The sequence below is a fragment of the Plectropomus leopardus genome, chromosome 4 (assembly GCF_008729295.1).
Source record: "Plectropomus leopardus isolate mb chromosome 4, YSFRI_Pleo_2.0, whole genome shotgun sequence".
Lineage (NCBI taxonomy): Eukaryota > Metazoa > Chordata > Actinopteri > Perciformes > Serranidae > Plectropomus > Plectropomus leopardus.
In genome coordinates, this window is record NC_056466.1 from 5847850 (window position 1) to 5867573 (window position 19724).

The following is a 19724-nucleotide window of genomic DNA, read 5'->3' on the forward strand; positions in this document are numbered from 1 at the left end:
CTGAGCAAAATACTACTACTACTACTACTACTACTAATCCTACTACTACTACTAATAATAATAATAATGAAATAATAATTATTATTACTATTATAAAACAAATTAAAATAAAATGAAAAAGAAATTGTAGCCACACTGGTCTAATAAAAGGGTCTAGGCGTCTAATTAGGGTAAGGCTTATATTTGTAGTTTTAGGGTAAATAAATTATGGAACTGTACATGTGTCCAGGTAAAATAAATTGTACTTTCTGGTTCATGATAGAATTTCTTGACTCCCATGCAATTGAAACAGGCTACCTGAGCCTGAAAATAGACGTATAAAATATGTTTGTGTAATCACAAAGTGACATAAAGGCACACTTTAATCTCACCTTTACTTTGAAATGAGTTGTTTTTTAACTTCCGGAGGCCCCGCTAGCCCCGCCTCTTTCTTGCCCTCAGCGTCACTCCGATATAAACTCCCTCCTTTGAGAGCTCTCCTCCTCCTGCCAGCAGCAGACCTCCGCTCTGACGACTTCTCCTCGGCTTTACGTAAAGACAGGTGAGTCGGAAATAGTTAATTCGCGTGACTCTTCACTTTTACACGCTCAGTTTTTGTCTGAAAAGCTCGGACACGGCGGTAACCGTCGGTGTAGCGCCAAAGAGACGACAAAGAAACCGGTTCACTCCACTGAGCTAACGTTAAGCTAACAGGCAGTGCGGGTCAGTTGTTTCCCTCCTCCTTAAGTGTTTGGGCCTGTTTCTGGCATTTTCTTTGTCCCTGTGCTGCAGTCTCGCAGGAGACACTCGTCAGTGCCCCACTCGTTTTGTTCAATTTGCCACCACCTTATTTTACGAAGCACTTTTTATTGTGAAGCTTTGACCTACAGCACAGCGCTGAACTTTGACCAAACAGTGTCTGCTAATGGCGTTATCTTTAAATCATCAAAGACGGCAAAACATTGTTAGCTTTTGAGGGGTGTTGAGTCATCACCATAGCTGTCAAATAAATTATGTGCACACCTTGTTTATTGTACCTCCAAACTGTAGCTATTCAAGAAGAATAATCACCTCATGGTAGCTGCGAAGGCCTGAATGGATCAATACTATTAAAATAATAATCCTGCATTTCTTTATGATTCCAAAAACATGATTAAAAATACATGTACACTCCACTTACAACACCTGTGTATGTCCAGTTGTATATATCCATTAAGTATCCTCATTGGTTTGTGCTTGTCATGGTTATGTAAGCCTCCTAATATGCTATTGTTCCCTGCAGGCTGAACATGACTTGCATGTGACCATAAGTCTGGATCAGGAACTTTCTGCTCACTATATATTTTTTATCTCTACTCAGTCATTTGCCACCACCATGTCTGCTGGAAACGCTAAGATTGGCAGCCCTGCTCCGGCCTTCACAGCCACAGCTGTAGTGGATGGACAATTCAAAGAAATCAGTCTGTCAGACTACAAAGGTAACTTTTACATTGTCCGCACACACCACTGGTAGTAGTGGTATTTGCACATTTGTTACTATCTGAGAATTTTGTTATTTGCTTATGCTTGTATTTCTTTTTTAATGTCATATCAATGGTTGTAACAATAGGCAACTTGTAAGGTATACCGTGATATGAAAATTGATGGTTATCATACTGTTGACATCTGGCTATCTGCTGTATTGAGGAAAAAAATGCAACTCGACTCAGAATCTCACCTTTGTTTTAGTTATTTTCACTTTTTGCACTCATACTCACACAGCAATATTTTCTGCACAACCCTTCTTGTACTCTTGTACTGCTTTCAGATGCATTTTACAAATATTAAAAACATTAAACCCTGAGCTAATAGGTGCGATTTCTTTTTTTAAAAAAAGGGAAAAATGCAGCAAGCAACGTAAGAAATGTGCTACCAGTTGAAATTAATATATTTCTGATCAAACTAGGAAAAATATTATAATTGCATATTTAAAATGGTGTTACAGAATTATTAGAACTTTGATTTTTTTCCACATTATTTCTTTCTTTCTTTGTTTTTTTTCAAGCTCATTCCCAGATAATTATCCTGAATGTTTTGCTATTTATGCAGTCTTTTTTTTCATTGCTCCCCTTGTTCTCTCCAGGTTTCAAAGTGTTAAAGTTTCATACTCCTGCAACCCCTGTCATATCCAATATGGGTTAGAAAGAAAAAAGAATAAAAGTTGTTTAATTTTTCTTTCTGTGCTCTTCAGGGAAGTACGTCGTCTTCTTCTTCTACCCTCTGGACTTCACGTTTGTGTGCCCCACTGAGATCATCGCTTTCAGCGACAGGGCGGAGGAGTTCCGCAACATCGGCTGCGAAGTCATCGGCTGCTCCGTAGACTCTCACTTCACTCACTTGGCATGGTGAGAATTCCTGCTAACTGTCAGGAAATTATGGCCTGAGTTGTAGTGTAATCTGTGTGATAATTGCATGTAGTGGCAACAGTGGTCCTGAGCAGTTTGGAAATAATACCGAAGCAAATGGGGTTAACAGAGCTGCTTTAACACCAGCTTTCTTTGGTATCACAAAATAACCCCCAATCAAGACCGAGTGCAGAGACCGTTACTTTAGAACTTATCACGACTGTGCAGAGAAGCCGAGTGATGGAAGATAAACTGATAAACTGATGGGTGGGTGTTTTTACAGCTGTGCCAAAAACATCTACTATTAACAAAGTAATAAAGTTCCAACTACGGATGTCCTGACCTTAGTTAATGTTTTTTTTCCCATTTCTTCCCAATTTCCTTTTTAATTTCCTAAAGTCTCATTTAAAAGATAACTCTTTCCATTACAAAGATTTCATAAATATCATACCAGTTCTGAAAAGATGGGGCGTCTGGCTGAAGCCATTTCTTTGCAATTGCCTTACACACTCAATATTGCAAATAATTTACAAACATCCTTAGTAGTTCAGCGAGAGAAAGAACAACATGGTGAAAAAAAAAAAACACACATTATTGCTCCTGATTTTTATGCATCACTAATTGATTCTTGTGGCAAAAAAAAGCAATGCTCTGCTTACAGTTTGCGCTGCTGTAATTTAGGGCTGCAGCTAACACTTATTTTCATTATTATTTTCTCGATTAATTGATAAGTGGTTTGGTCTATAAAATGGTGAAAAATCTTGATTAGTGTTTCCCAAAGTCCAAGATGTCCTCAAATGTCCAATGTCCATAACCCCAAATTATTTAGTGCACTGACATAGAAACCAGAAAATATTCGCAATTAAGAAGCTGGAATCAGCAAATTTGACTTTATTTTTCTCAAGAATATTACCCAACCCATCTGATAATTATTAGTCATCAGTTGACATTTAATTTAATAGTTGACAACTAGCTGATTAATTAATTGATTGTTGCAGCTGATCGCACACCTTTGCATGGTGGCATTGCTAATGGCATGACACGGCTCAACAAGTTATCATTTACTATGTATTCCCTCAGTTAAGAATCTGTATCACCTACAGATTGATTATTGGATCTAGAGTGACTATGTCCAAAACACTTGATAAGTAAAAGGCACTTTTTAGACAATTTCAATCCATAAAAAGCCAGAACTTGAGGCTCAGCATACCTCCCTAACCCACTGATCTCTTGTCATAGAGTTTTTCCAATGTGCAAAATATTCATGCAGGAAGACAAAATGACTATAAATGTTTTTTTATTGGCTATTCATATTTTATTTTCATTCCTCCAGGACCAACACACCAAGGAAGGAGGGAGGTCTGGGTAAAATGAAAATCCCCCTTGTGTCAGACCTCACCAAGTCAATTGCCACAGACTACGGCGTGCTGAAGGAGGACGACGGCGTCTCATTCAGGTCAGACAGACAGCTGGTGTGACTGTTACTAGAATATCTAAAGCATGTTGAGAGACTAAACAATGTAGATTTAACAATTACTGTTATACATTTAAGCATCACATATTTTGTGTGCAGGAAGGGAGCAGTAACATACACATCTACCTTGCCCTCCATGCAAAACTCAGAGTTTGTGCAGCGCGGGACACTAGTTAAGAAATGTCTGTAATTTGTGCTTTTACAGGGGTCTGTTTGTGATTGACACTAAGGGCATCTTGAGGCAGATCACCATCAACGACTTGCCAGTGGGTCGCTCTGTTGACGAGACTCTGCGCCTCGTCCAGGCCTTCCAGCACACCGACAAACATGGAGAGGGTGAGTAAAATCAGTGTCAGCGCTCTCAGAGTAATGGTCTGGCATTACTTTTAATTTTTTTTATTTGTATATTTATAACATTAAAACAATTCACACAGATCACAAACCATCGACATGCCACAAAATGAGTAAAAAAATAAAAACAATACAAAAACAACATTGAAATAAGACACAATTACTAACAAAAAGCAAAAACACAGTAATTGTGATCATCAGACTTTCAAAAATGGCCATAATGTTTTTAATTTTCTTTCATAGTCTTTCACTTTTCCCAGTGCTTTGGTGTTTTTGGTCCTCATTTGTCACACATCTGTACAGGAAACTTCAAATCATAAGAAAATATAGGTGTGAGTGATTTTTATTATTTTAATGTCACAGTGAGAGTGACTTTCCCCAGTATAATATGACGTAACCTGAACTTCATGGATCGAGCCTCCACGCAAAGGATGTGATCAGAGATGGGAATATTTCTGGATTTTGTATTTGAAAAATGTGTTTAATATATTATTATTATAATATTTTGTAGTCAGAAAAATATGGAAGCAAACACGAGACAAATATATATATATATATATATATATATATATATATATATATATATATATATATATATATGTGTGTATATATATATATATACACACACACACACACACACACACACACAATTCATAGCATTCAAACATTTTTGTATCTGAATTTATTTGTCTTGATCACTTTTGCATTTTCAAAATCTGTATATGAATATATATTTTCATTGTTCATAAATTCAGATCCAAAAATTCATCCTTTAGAATAAAAAAAAAAAAAAAAAAAGAAATAAACATTTCGTAAGGACTGAACCAAAAGACAATTCAGGAGCAATCAATTATTTACTTGAATGAATATTAAGCTGCAAAACGACTAAAGATTCAACTAAAGTTTCGACGCACACTGCATCTTCATCTGAGTCAAAGACTCTGAAGACGCAGAAGAACCACGGCGGTAGTGTAGCTTCAGATGATAGAGCAAGACCACCGTACGTCAAGCAGCTTCAGCATCAGGTGAGGGAGAGCCCAGGAACCCGACCCCCAACAGCTTCAGCATCAGGTGAGGGAGAGCTCAGATCAACAGTTTGTAATGTTAAAATATCAAAGAGTTATTTAACACAATAATCTGTTGTCAGTGTTTGAAGTGTTCAGCTAAATTTTGTTGTGCATTTTGAAATGAGTATCCTCACTATGCAGGATGTTAAAATTTGCCATCTCTGTACTGCAGGAAAGGGGCCTCATATGTTTGAGTTACAATACTGCCGATAATTGTAGTTTGTAAATCGTCCATCTAACACAGATGAATAGGCCAAACCAATATCAGTCAGCCTCTATTTCTAACTAAATGTATTATGTCGGTGGCCTTTGCATCAGCTCAGAAAAAATGTATCAATAACTGCTCCTCCTGATGACATCAGATAGACAGGCAATGAAGTCAGAGAAAACAGTGTCTGCATTACTTTCTGTTCATGGTTGAAAGCTCCTCAGCCTCAGACATTTGATTTATTACTATGGACCTTTGTCAAGCCACCCCCTTCACCAGTGATACTCAACTTACGGCCCCATGGGCCAATTCTGGCCCACAGTAGGTTGCCTGATGGCCCCCAGACCATTTTCTAATTCATAGTGAAAATAAATTGTTTTCACACTGCAAAGTTTTTTGTACTTTTGAATGCAAATAGGGGCGAGAGTGCATTAAAAAGCAAAAAAAAAAAAAAGTCGAGCTTGTTTATTTATATATATATATATATATATATATATATATATATATATATATATATATAAGCCATGAATGTTCTCAAATCCTTAAAACACTTGTGCATACACCATTTTCTGGGCTACTGTGACTGGCCCCTGGCCTCCTGTCATTTTGCAAAAATGGCCCTCGGGCAAAGCAAGTTGAGTATTCCTGTCCTACGCCCTCTCCCCACCCACTTCCACTACGTTTCCACAGTCATGCTAAGTGTCCACCACATTAAAAGCCGTCCCACACCAACCAGCAGTGATGGAAGTGGGTTATAAAACCCTCTTAACAGTGAGTCTGCGCTGATAGCAACTTATTGACCACGTGCAACACTGAGTTGTGTTCATCATGAAGACGCTCTGTAAAAATAAAGTCATGTGCGACTACTCTTGTGAATATAAACTGCTCAGACTAAAAGAGACATTAAATATAATCAGGTGTTAGCATCGTAAATGCTACAGTGTTGTTAGGATCAAATGCTCCCTTATCTAGTCTCTATAAATCAGGAACTGTTGCAAAAAACATGCAGCTTAAATATCAGTGAAAAACAAGAAGATATTAACAAAAGAAAAGAAGTATCTCCAAAGAATGTCAGGACTAAGTTTTATTTCTATTTATGTTTAATTTATTATCCATTTATCGATTTATTTATTTTAATGACAAACTAAGCCTAGCCTATAAAAGCCCACAAAATTAGGTAAACAGCAGCACATAGCCTACAGATCAATTAAAAGTGATACAAATATTAAATCAATACATATAAAGAACATAAAATAGAACTAAGTTTTAATTTTCTGCAAAGTATTTTGATAGCTCCTTTTTCCACCGCAGACTGAAGTTTATCCCAAAGCTTACTGCTGTATTTATACCCTGAACTTTGATGGAGGACGTTTTATCTAGCTTTGACAGTGACGCTCTGAGACAGAGTGGGAGTGGGTAGGGTCAAAGTTTAGGAGAGGGGCTATGACTTCACTGGTGCACTGCATAGATTTGTAGTGTCATGGTGCTTTAGGTCTTGTTTCTTTTTTCCTTTTTATGCATGACTTTTCTTAATGTAATTCATATCTAATAGAAATGCTTGGTGCTAAGTATTATTTTAGATAATTTGTACAACTCACCTCACACCTAGCTAGAAAATTATTTTTTTAAAAAATGTTATAGCCTGTAGCTATAAACCGACTTAGTGGACTTATTCTGTGGACATAGCCCTGTGTTATTGGTTTACCCTCTGGGGCAATCACATATGTTCTTTGTCCTCTGTTTATGCAAAGTTCAATGTCCGTTACTTAAGCCTTGTAGTAAACTTTGTCACTTCTCCCTCCCTGCAGTGTGCCCTGCTGGCTGGAAACCCGGGAGCGACACCATCGTCCCAGACGTCCAGGGGAGCAAAGCTTACTTCTCCAAGCAGTAAATGTGAAGGTGTTCCAGCTCACTTCCTAACCATAGCACTTGGCCTTCAGATGAGAGGTGTCCCTATGAAGCAGTATCTCATGGCGTCCAATCTAATGTATTAAACCCTGCAAAACTTCAGAACTTGTTAGGTAAATCTTTTGTTGCAAATCTTTATCTTTGTACGTCCAGTGTACAATTGGTGGGGCGACCTCATAGTCTCAAGCACTGAAACTATAGTTGTTTTGTTCCTTTTTCAGAAAAAAATGCTGTCTTTCCTGGCTGTAATTTAATAATTTGCTTTATTAAAACAGTGGGGAAATTGACTACTTGTAAGTTTGTTTTTGTCTGACAAATTTAGGATTGCTTCACAATACATTATGAAAGTCATTCCACTTGTGGCCTCTAGGTGGTGCCACAGGTCTTTCTAAATCTGTTCTTGCTGCCCACCAGTTTGGTGACTTTACATCTTGGAAGTATTACACCAACAGACATTTTTGGGATTAACTTGGTGTATCAGTCCCGGGCTTTGTGCCTGACTGAGGATCAGAACGCGTCACACGGCCGTGAAGTCTTGGTTAATGTTGGAGTTATTGTGGTGTTTGACTCAGCACAACAACCTGGCATTGCCAAACAGCCCCGTAGCTTATTGGGAAAGATTGGATTGTTGGATATGAGTTAACAGACCTGCATGACTGTCCCGGATACTTCTTGTTGTTTTGGAGAGAATGTTTTTATTTTAAACGATTTTCAGTGTAATTGCAATACTTCTTTTCTTTTGTCTACTGAGAAAGTAATATTGGATTAGGAACTCCAGTCACTGTCTTATTATATGTTATTTTGTATTTGTTATTATTATTATTATTATTATTATTATTATTATTATATATTTATTTATTATTATATATATTTTATAAAAACTGGGAAAGGGGGAGAGCAGGGTCACTAGAGACAGGGATACAGTTATGACAGTGCATTTTTAGCAAGTTAAAAAGCAACTACGCCTATGCACTAGGCCTTTTTCATGGAAGACATAATGAAATGTTTACAGTAGAAAAAGCACAGGTGTAAATAATAAACTGTTCCAGATTTCAGGGTCCTTGTATTGTGCATGCTTGCTCGCTGTCACTCACTGGCAGTGGTGTAATGTAAAAAATTAATAATATTTAGTTACAGTACTTTGTGTTTTTAGGGAGTATCTGTACTTTAAGTTTTTATAATTCTAAATAAACCTTATTTATGTAGCAACTTTGAAAGCAGTTGTTGAACTCAGGGAATAATAAAATAAACAACAAGCATGCCAAAAGGAGAGGTCTAGAGCAGTCAAACAAAAAGGCAAGAACAAAATGCATATACTAAAGGTCAATAAGAATAAAGCAAATAAAATTGATAAAACAGGCCCATCTTGAAAGGCAGTTAAAGTACTGGATAAAGTTTTCTGAAATATAATAATAAAAATGCAATAAAAGAGAATAATACAACAATAAGACAACATCACATCATTAAGGATCAAACAAAGATAAGATAAAAGTAAATACATTAAAACATAAAAAGATTGTAAGAACATGTCAGATGAATAAAGAACAGATAAAAGCAGTAAAATGAATAGAGGAAGAGATAAAATAATGAATAAATTGAAGTAATATTCTCAGAGGTGACTTAAACTTCTAACAAAGTTATTTTCTGGTAAGATAGCTGTACTTTTATTCAAATGTGTTTTTCAGGTATTTCATCCACCACTGCTGACCTGAACTTTTAAACAGAACGAAAGCCGTCATCAGTGTCATTAGGAACACCTGTGCTTTTCCTACACTGACAGGCCAAAATATCTGCAGTGACCCTCTGAGTATTTTTCCACATTTTCATCACAGTTTTGAAATCCACAGTGTGTAAGTACATCTTTGGTTATTTTTGATATTTTCCCTTCACCGTACTGTTTTTTTGTTATGTCACATACAAAAAAAAAACAACAAATCATTGGAAAGCTGATTTTCTGGCCTGTTGGTTCCTGCCAGTGTTGGCTGTTTAAATTTTTATTGGTAGCTAGCACAGGAGTCCAAAATGTGTCCGCCCTCCCTGGAATGGCTGGGACAGTAACCCTCGGGCGGCTGGGATAGTATTGTTCATAGTTTTAAGACCCACTGTGACGTCACTGAGTGAATGTTTCTGCATGAACTTCATGTACATTTCAACTCCTTTGCATATTTTTATTGTGTAGAATTTACCTATTTCATGTTTCACCCTCATGTTGTTGCTATTGACTATATTTGGCAAAATTAAACAAATTCAATAGCCTACATAAATCTATAGGTTACATGTGACTTATGGTAATAACGTTGAGCTGACAGGTACGACTAAAATATGGACTCAGAGGACAGCCAAATTCCATATATAATCAGGAATTTATTAAATATAATCATTTTACAAATATCTGTTTTTCAAACAATTTTTTGGCATTAGTGACATTGTGAATATAGTTTTTAAATTCTTTTTCTTCATTTATTGGAGGAGGGCTGGGGTGTGACTTCTTTTTTTTTTTTTTTAAATATTGACCCTTCCTGAAGCTGCAGATAATACGTTTTTTAGGCAAAATGTAAATTGTCCTTACAGATCTTTTCATCACTCAAGCTGTGTGCACATTGTCAGAATAAGTGCATATTTTATTTAAAGTAAATACAAAATACAACCATATAAAGTTGTACGTCCCTTACCAACGTTAAGATAATAAACTTAAGTACCTCATCAGTACTTAATTTTTTTTTTGTCTCCCCTGTTTTTCACTATCCCCCTCCCCCCTGATAAATAAAGAACAGTCCTTTCACCCAGAACAAGGTGTCCCAACTGTCTCTGTGAGGCAGATTTTTTAAGAAAACACAAATTGTGCCTTTCACACTTGGGTTGGCTCTAAAAACCTTTATATATTGTAAGCAGACGCCTCCTAATTATTTAGGATTATAATTATTGAAGTAGTAATGGAAGGTTTATTTGTGTTGATACAAAAAATACTCTCTCCTATAATCACTCCTCAGAAACAATATTTCTAACTTTAATTTTTACAGTGTAAATGGTTACTTCTGTGTTATTTGTGGGTCCTGCATATTGTTTGTAACCTCTGCTCCTCGCTATGTCTTTCTGCCAGCTGCTGTTGACACTAATTATTGTAATTTCTAACTTTCTTTCAGTCATCAGACAGAAAGTCTACTCTGCATGTTTGTCTGGAACTTTTTTTTTAACCATTTTTCCTGAGCTGGTCTTCTCACGACTTGTTTTGGGAAATTGAAAGCAGAATGGGGAAACTCCCTTCACTCGAATAAACCACTTATTGACAAACCTCTTCATTTAGACACACACACATACACACACGCACATACATATATATTGCGGTGTGAAGGGGAGCGCTCAGCATTTTTGACGGGCAGTGTAGGAGGGAGTTCCCGGAAACCTTTTCGTTGCGTGACGTTTGCCAGCAAAATTGACCATATATGGAGTGACGTATGTGCGTCAATAGGGAAACAATCCTACGCTGGGACGTCTCCAACGTCAAGCAACTGCCTTCCGAAACTTAACTGACCAGAAGAGTTTGATTATCGAGAATTACCGTAATAAGTACAAAAGCTGACCGTTTTTTTAAAACTACCAATAAGAAACAACACCACATGTCTTAGTTTCATAATTTCATTTACTTAAATATATACTGTACAAGTAAAAAAAAGCGCATGCTCATCAGGCTCAACCTGACAAACGCAAATAACTTACAGGAATGTGTCACAGATAGCAGTTAAAGTAAAATGTAAACAGGCAAAGCCAAGACGACACTTTTAAAAACTTTTTTTTAAAAATGCCCCAAGTGTTGTAGTCTTTTATGATTTCTGTCGTTTGTCTTTCAGAAACCATACGAGTCCATTTTTCTCATAAATACAATGTACAAAAACATTGTTCATTATATTATCAGTGCAGTTTGTGTCCAGTGTTTTTAAAAGTGCATTGTTTCTTCAGTAAGACTTCACTTTGGGCGCCAACATGAGCTGGCAGCCACTGCTCACATGTGTCATGACTTTCTGTTTGAGTTGGGCCACCTGCTCCCTCAGCACAGAAGCCGTGTTTGACAGTCCGGCGTTGTCTGTTTTCAGCACTTTCACCTTGTCCTCCAGGCGAGAGATGCGCTCCAGTTTGCGCCTCCGACACTTGGAGGCTGCGAGCCGGTTCCTCAGCCGCTTGCGCTCCGCTTTCATCCGGTCCTGGTTCTCCAAATCAATGGGGGACATGGGAGGAGACCCGTCGCTGCTCTGCATGTCAGGGACGGTTTGGGGCTCCTCTTTCAACCCGGCGAACCGCTGCGAGTGGATGCCAGCGCCGGCCAGGGAGTGCTGGAAGTGGTGAGATCCGTGCGCAACGGCCTGGGGATGCTGGTACTGGTGGTGCGGCAGGTAGCTGATGGTGGTGGAGGGGTAGCTGCTGCCAGAGGACAGACTGGGGTTGGTGGTGCAGCTGCTCAAGGTTGTGTACTCGAGCGCTTCTGGCTGCATGGATGAGCCGAAAACTGAGGCTGGAGCCGAGCACACAACTCCGCCGGGGACGCCACAAGCCACGCCACCGATGGACACGTTTGGAGGCGCCATCTGGTTCATCCTGTGCAGGTCGTCCAGTGCTTTAACAAAACCGTCAGCAAAGCCTTCCTGCTCCTCCGTGATCCCGCGGTTGTACAGATACTGGGCAGGTGTCGGTGTGGTGGTGATGACCCCGTTGCTGTTCTGGATAATCAGGCGCTCCAGTTCAGGAGAGGCGAGCTTCAGTGAGTCCGCCGTGCCGGCCGTATAGAAATCACTGTCTGCGCGCAGGTGCTGTGGCTTGAAGTTTGAGTTCCGATATGAATCGGAGAAGTTCAAGTTCATATTCTGCTTTAGGAGCTTGTAGTCTGGCAGGGCTGCGCCTGAATGGCCATAAGCAGAAAGAAACGAGTCGTCATAAAAAGGCTGTTCCATTATTGTGGACATATTTCAAATAAGACAGTCAAATACAAGAGTGCGCTTCAAAGATGCTGTAGCGTCCCAAAATCTCCAGCACAAAGTCCCGCTGTATTATTATAGCCTACTGAAGACCAAAACTATCAAAAACAGAGCAAAACTTCCAAAATAGTGGAACTGTACTGTACCAAGACGTCGATTTGTACCTTTAGAGTTGGATTCAAAGCGGAGTCCAGTGACTAATTCAGATGTTTTGATTCCACTCGTGTGTAGGAGAGTCTTTTCTGCTCTGAGTCTGAGCTCCACTCCTGTTTCCTGTTAAATGACAGGCGGTCCGGAGAGCTCCGCTACTTTTATATCATCCGGCTCCACGAGCGCTCCAACCTGCCTGCTGATTGGTTGTTTCCTCTGTGGTCCCCGCCTCCGGGATGTCAGATGCGCCTGATGACGTTGTTGCCGGGAACAAGGACTGTAAACAAGACGAGGCCTATTCGGCGTGAGGGAAACTCAACCCAGGTAAAACAAAAAAACACTTAAAGTGCGCATCCACACTCTTTAACATTTATTTTCAAGTCCGTGTCAGTGAGCCTCACAGCTTAAAGCAATCCAAAAAGAAAAAAACACAGTGCGCCTTTTTCAATCCTACTGGGACACTTAAAACACTTCACTTTGACTTTCATTCTGACCAGAGGTTTGGATATATAGTCTGGTGCTGAGTCATGCGATCCAAACTGATATCGGACGGTCCATATTTGGGTATCCTGGCGCACCAGTTCCTCCCCGACAGGAGCGGGAAGCCAATCCCATCCTGGCGCGATTCCAGTTCTCCGGGATGTGGGAGGCGGGGGAGGCTCACTGCTGCCCTCCTTCACCCCGCAGGCAGGGAGAGGATGGGTAGGTGGCGTAAACTCTTGGGCGTGATGTCTTCAAAAATGCATGAAGCATAATGGGTGTCTGGCAGAGGAAGACATGTGCTCGGGGTATTAGACAGAAAAAAAGAACACTTTATAAAGATAATAATGGCTGGAAAGAGATCACATAAAATCATAAAACTAATTAAATGTTCACTAAAAGCTGTGTTTTTGCATCAATGTAGGAATATTTGTATCTTTACAAATGAAAAAGTACCTAAAATTCAATTGCAGCTGACTCCAGACAGTTTTCTCCTCTTCTTCAGTGTTTTGAATGTTTTTATTAAACGCACTGAACATAATACCTTCCTATAGAAATGTAAGGGAGCGTAAACACATGATGGAGCCTTTAAGGTATGTGAGAGTGAAGACATGTTCCCCAAACTGAACACCTGTTTGCTAGAAAGACGTCTTTGTCTTCTTCGTATGGTAATGACCTCTGAATCACTTCCCAGAGGGCCATGTGCCCACGCATGTTCATATCGTCTAGTTCGACTTTCCAACTTTCTGCTACCTACCTATCCTCAGGTCACATGTGTGTTTTTTTCTCATTATGGCAGGAACTTATCCATCTTTTTCTTTTTTCCTCAAATCCAGCACTCTTTCTTGAATGTTTTAATTTTAGGGATGGCTTGATACTCAATTTTGACATCAGTGTTGGTTCAATATATAGCCTATTGTAATAAGTTTTTTTTTTTCTTAAAGAGCGACATAAACTCGCACTGCTCTATATTTAAAGTTTGTATTTTTGGACGGGTTGAAGCGATGTAACTGCAGCCGCAGGTTGCCTTCAGCATTTTCTGTCAGACATCAAAAGATATAACATTACAGAAAGAATGGCGACCAGGCATAAAAGTTTTGTAGTATTTCTACAAAATAAATGAACAAAATTTCCTGTGCAAGCCTGTTAAACTTGCATTTAGTAGCTAATCTCTACAGTCTGTGCAACAAAAAAAGGTAAATCTAAACCCTACCCACATTTGGCATGGGCGTTTATTTTGGACTGTACTTTTTCATTTTTATTTTTTTCTTCTTTTCTTTCTATTTTTTGCAGGTTTTCAAATACTTGATAAGAATTATATGCAAGTTCATGAATATCGACATTGCTCATAATGCCCATTCTCAAGGGCACAGGTTTCTTTTTATGCATGGAACATATATAAAATCGGGGATTTGGGGATCCTCTGCTAGAAAAATTTTGTGCATCAAACACTTATTTTCTAGTATTGTGGTGAGTTTTATGCTTCAATTTCTGCTTTTTCTGCATGATTTATGGTTGTATGTCTTATGGTGTATAATGGAAGTATCACACAATTGCAATGTCAGTGAAAATGCCCAACTTTAACAATATTATCTCCTGTGTTTTTATACAACAGAGTCTTCTGCTGGTCTGCAGGGGTGTGCAAACATGACAAGGGAGACATCAGCAAAGACACGTAGCAGATAATGAGGTAATTACTGTAGCTTTGCACTCACACTGTGTTTATTGTCTGTGCAATTTGCCATTTTACAGCTTATTTTATTTAGAGCTGTAAAAAAATATGACCCTGATATTGTCTGTAGAGATACTCCAGGGGACTCACAAGAGACGGATTTAATAAGAATGGCCAAAGCCAAAGCAGCAGAAGCCAAAACATCCAGAGGTCTAGATAGATAGATATCTTTAATGTCATTGTACAATTACAAAAAAAATAAGTCATGGGTCAAGCTCCAGAAATGCAGGATCCTACATTTCCCATAATGCAATTTAAAAGCATTGTTCTTTTGAATCTCCCTGCATCAAAAATGCCCACTTCTACTAAACCTCAACCTCCCTCGGCATGGCCTGTTGATAAAAATGTGTAACTGTTACACCAATGTGAAGACAACACAATGACATCACTATGACATCGTTTACGTTATTTTCTCAGACTTTATAAGCCACAGAAGAGTCCCCTTTTAATGTGTATGTGATGGCCATGTCTAGTGGTCATACAAATTTAATTTCATTTGATATGGATTTGTTATCTAATGTCTGTAAACAGATTACGTAAAATGCCACAGAAATGTTGCACATATACAGACACAACTCAACACAAACGGTGTAGTATACAATATGCAGTATAAATGTTAATTAAAACACAGGGTTGCTTTATAGGTTAATTATTGACACCGCACTTAACCTAGTAGCAGCAGCATAAAGTTGGGAACTTCTACTGTACATATTCACAGCTGCCAGGTCTTATTCAATTTGTCAACAGGACCTCATAAAAAAAATCTGACCTTTTCTAGTTTAAGGTGCTGCATATACCATCTTTTATCAACATAATGTAGGTAGAAGGTTGAGCCTCTTTCCAGTTCAGTAAAATTAATCTACACGCTAAAAGGGTTAAAAACATTGCCACAGTTGAATAGAGGACTGTCCTCTCTTAGTTCATTTGATGCAGAATTTGAGATGAAACTCGTCTTTTTAAGTTGTGTAAGGGAGTTTCCATCATATATTAAAAAAACAGGATGACCATTTAACCTTTGCTGTCACCCTTGGACCAATACACATTACCAAAAATGATAAATTAAGTGTACCAGTTACACTGTCCCTCCCCAGACCTGCTGTATGTTTTTCAGTAACATCGCAGGCATTAAGCAAGTCTTTTCGCATATCTGAAGCAACATTATCCCGTGCACTTCCTCAGTTTATGGGAGTTAGAGGTCGCAGTTTGGTCATGTGGTGGTTAGTTAAGGGCCGAGCTCCTTCCACAGAAACAGTGGTGTGATGTGTCTCCTGTCAGTGAGAAGAAACATCAGGGGAAGCAGAGAAACAGAAGTAGTTTCAGGGAAACAGTGTGAAGTATCACTCAGTGGTCAGTTCCAGTTTCAGAGTGACCTCATCCACTTCACTAAAGGTCACTATAGTCTCAAAACAGTGCACACACGTGGTTTGATAATGATAGCCATTGCTCCTGATCAGATCATAAAAGGAAGCTGATACTTGTAATTTGATTTTTAGCTTTTCTTTGACAATGTAACTTAAAACTTGATAAAGTGGGGATGATATAAGAGTCTTTTTGTGCTTGCCATTGCTAAATTTGCACACTCTAGAAGCTCTATTATGGAATATTTACATGCAGCTCTCCTCTCTGGGACCTTTAATTGGCTCTGAGGCTCTGAACAATTTCTTGCTCCCTTGCGCTTGATTACATGCGGCTATGCACCAGAATTCACAGAAGCACAGTTCAAACACCTCATACATGCAATTCTGTCACTTTCTTTGAGCTCTGGTGTGATTCAGGTTGACAGCAGGACAATAAGTAACAAAAGCCGCTGTGAAAATGTGAAGAAAAAATAACCACGAATGCAACAGAGGAGGGTATAGATGCAATCAGCCACAGGGGTACAGACGGCGCCTGTGGCTGAGCCACATAAAGACACCTTTTCTGTTCTTCATTGGATGTTAGCACATCACTGTGGTACGTGATGACTGCTGGCTGTGCCCGGGAGAGAGGATGAGGGCAGCAGAAGTGAACTGTGGGAGGCAGAAGCCCACAATAGCAGACATTAGAGGAAATCATTTAATTTGTCACTTTGTACTCTACAAGTGCGTCAGTTATAAGAAAGTCTATAATGTCAACAACACAACTATACTTTTTCAGTTATGAATCATGCTTCCTAATTTTTTTCTTTTTATTGAGAATTGAATGATGTGGCAACAGCGAGGTGTCACGCGTTTCACGTCATCTCGTAGATTTGAGCTTAATGTGGGGCTGTTACTTGAACTACAGATTGTATTTCCACATTTTCCTATGCCCACCACCATGGATGCATATAGAAAACTGGATACAGAGTTGGATATGAGGCCCTGTTCATTCCTATGAAAGCAGCTTAGTGGCGCATGAAGCATCGAGTATAAAACCGAACATAAAATTACCTGAGTCTTCTACATCATCGGGTCCATAGATAAAGTGCACTGCAGACTTTCGCGAGCAGGCGTAATACTGTTTCCTGTTTTGTAAAAACCAAGGCTGAAAAAACTGGGATCAAATGGCTAAAATAAGGCAGTGCCGGTCAAACTCAAACCAAGATTCTGCTGCTGTGTTGCCTATTTCTAACCTCAGATGTTTTTGTTAACAGGTTTTAGTTCACATTTAACTGGAATTATGGATCATTTGTTACCAGCCGGCTGCAATATTGTTCTGTTCTTTGGAAAAACAACCAAACTGAAATTGCCTCACCTACCAGCGGGAGGGTTTGTCGGTCCTGTGCGACACAGAGCACTTTGGTAGTTGTATGTTTTCTACCTCTTAAACAAAAGTGAATGTGTTTTTCTTGTTGTCTTTGGTCACATAGCACCAATTTCAAAAGCATTTCTACCTTTTTATTGCATAATGACAAGATCATCTTTCCAGTGATGAGAACTTTAAGTACTAATTCCCTATAAGTCAGTGTGAGATAGAAACAAATATTTCAATCAAAATAGTCAATTGGGGCGGCACGGTGGCGTCGTGGTTAGCACGAGCCTCGCAGCAAGAGGTTCCCTGGTTTGATCCCGGGTCGAAACGGTGTTCGGTCCGGAGTTTGCATGTTCTCCCCACACCTGCGTGGGTTCTCTCCGGGGTCTCCGGCTTCCTCTCCACAGTCCAAAGACATGCAGGTCAGGTTGATCGGTGACTCTAAATTGCCCTTAGGTGTGACTGTGAGCGTGTGTGGTTGTCTGTCTATACGTGTCGGCCCTGCGATAGTCTGCGATCCAGGGTGCGATAGTCTGGCTGTCCAGGGTGTACCCCACATCCGCCCGATGACGGCTGGGATTGGCTCCAGCCCCCCCACGACCCTTGCGAGGACAAGCGGTTACGGACAATGAATGAATGAAAATGGTCAATTGGATTTACAAAATGAATACTTTTTGTAATAGCTAATATTTCCCTCATCTTGCATGAATATTAACTTACTAGGAAAAAAAACAACTTGTTTGTCCTTCACTCATTTCAAAGACAAAACTTTCTGAAAAACGCCTAAAAGCGGTTGATGTTCATTTGGCCTTCATCAAGACTTTAACTCCCTCCTTTCCTTCTCGCCTCCCACCACAATCTCCGCAGCTTATTCAGGCACTAAAACACTGGCCGGCTCTATTAAATGAACCAGAAATAACGTCTCTCCTGCATCTTTGGCAAGGTCTTCCTCGCTGGAAGCTCGGTGACCTGGAAGCGGCCTGTAGGTGTGGTGAGTCAGGTAGGGGTGCTCGTCAGGGCAAAAAGCAGGCTGTCCCCTCGAGGACAGGACAGCTCACTCCCTCACACAGCATATTAAGTCAGAAGACGGTTAGTCAGTCCTTAAAGAGTGTGTGGGTCACTTAAATTAACGCTAACAAGCAGCCATTGTCAATTTCTCTCTCTCCCCCACTCCTCTCCTCCATGAAACAAACCTCATCTCTGCACCAAAAGCCTTTTTCTTCTTCTTCTTCTTCTTCCCCCCTCGTCGTTATTTGGCAGCCCGTGGGAAATTGAACCGCCTTGTGCGTGTAATCGCTTTAATGAAGGCATGTTTAATCAGCATATTCTTCGTCTGTAGCTCCCAGATAGTGCCAAGGAGCCTTGTAGCGACGAGAGACCTTTAGCACAAGACAGGATGATTGCTGGGGCCAAATGAGTGTGGCAGGAAAAGACAGTCGGACCCAGCTGTCCCCCCGGGCTGACGTAACGCATATGGAGCTGTCCTTCCCACTTCCCCTCCATCTACATGGATGCTTAAACTCCCTGTCACTCTGCCAATCTGTAAAAAAGGCAAACGGCAGGAAGTGGGGGTTTAATTAGGTCTAATCTGATTTTACATGCCCATTTGGTTTATTAATTGAGCTGGCTCATTGTTGCCTTTTTTTTTGTTTGAGAAAGACAAAAATATGCACTTAATTATGAGTGGGGGGATGAAACTGTGAGCATAAAGATGTCAACTATGAGGTGAACTATTTTAAATTATTGTTTTGATATATTTCAGTTGATTGGAAATTGTTTCCTTTGTCTTTTTCCAATCAGTTACATAGCAGCTAGACTTTGAGTCCACAGCAACATTAGCAACTATTGAAATGGTAACTTGGTCCTTTTTCAACCTGGACTCTATTTTGTCTTCGTACCTAAGTGACAGATCTGGGCGAAAATGTCTGAAACTGGTTTTGACAGAACAGGCTGCAGTGTAACCCCTTTGGGCATTTGAGCAACTTCACTGTACATCCACTAAGAGTGCTTGTTTTTTTGTCATTGACAGGCTCAAGGTTGTTATTCTGTCTGACAACATTATGGAGAGGACCCCTGCAGAGGTCGACTTCTTTGTTAAAGAGTAATATCCTTTCTATCTAACCAGAAACAGACTGAAAATCGCTATCATCAAACCCACAGAGGCCCGTTTTAAATATATAGCAATTTTATCATCATAAAACACCCTTTATTCAAAGCTGACACAAATTAAAACTCACAAAAATCATTTTTGTTCATCTTTTCACTGTTCCAAGAATCACCAACTTTGTTGTGGTTAAAATAAACCCTTACAG

General features: G+C 39.5%; 2 protein-coding genes across 2 annotated transcripts; one reads left to right on the plus strand and one right to left on the minus strand.

Moving 5' to 3' along the window:
- Positions 1-434: 434 nt before the first annotated feature.
- On the plus strand, positions 435-7658 carry prdx2 (peroxiredoxin 2). Its single transcript, XM_042485171.1, has 6 exons — positions 435-541; positions 1340-1457; positions 2210-2363; positions 3697-3819; positions 4043-4173; positions 7272-7658. The coding sequence occupies exons 2-6, from the start codon at positions 1355-1357 to the stop codon at positions 7352-7354; spliced, it is 594 nt and encodes a 197-aa protein (XP_042341105.1). The 5' UTR covers positions 435-541; positions 1340-1354; the 3' UTR covers positions 7355-7658.
- Positions 7659-10993: 3335 nt separating this feature from the next.
- LOC121942353 (transcription factor jun-B-like) lies at positions 10994-12966 on the minus strand. Its single transcript, XM_042485535.1, has one exon. It carries the CDS (start codon positions 12324-12326, stop codon positions 11325-11327), a length of 1002 nt encoding a protein of 333 aa, XP_042341469.1. The 5' UTR covers positions 12327-12966; the 3' UTR covers positions 10994-11324.
- Between the last annotated feature and the right edge of the window lie 6758 nt (positions 12967-19724).

Bases quoted from the DNA above. Each gene is read 5' to 3' on its own strand.
- prdx2 (XM_042485171.1), top strand. From the start codon at position 1,355: ATGTCTGCTGGAAACGCTAAGATTGGCAGCCCTGCTCCGGCCTTCACA. The intron at 3,820-4,042 runs GTCAGACAGACA...GTGCTTTTACAG, and splicing joins GACGACGGCGTCTCATTCAG to GGGTCTGTTTGTGATTGACA. The intron at 4,174-7,271 runs GTGAGTAAAATC...CCCTCCCTGCAG, and splicing joins CACCGACAAACATGGAGAGG to TGTGCCCTGCTGGCTGGAAA.
- LOC121942353 (XM_042485535.1), bottom strand. From the start codon at position 12,326: ATGTCCACAATAATGGAACAGCCTTTTTATGACGACTCGTTTCTTTCT.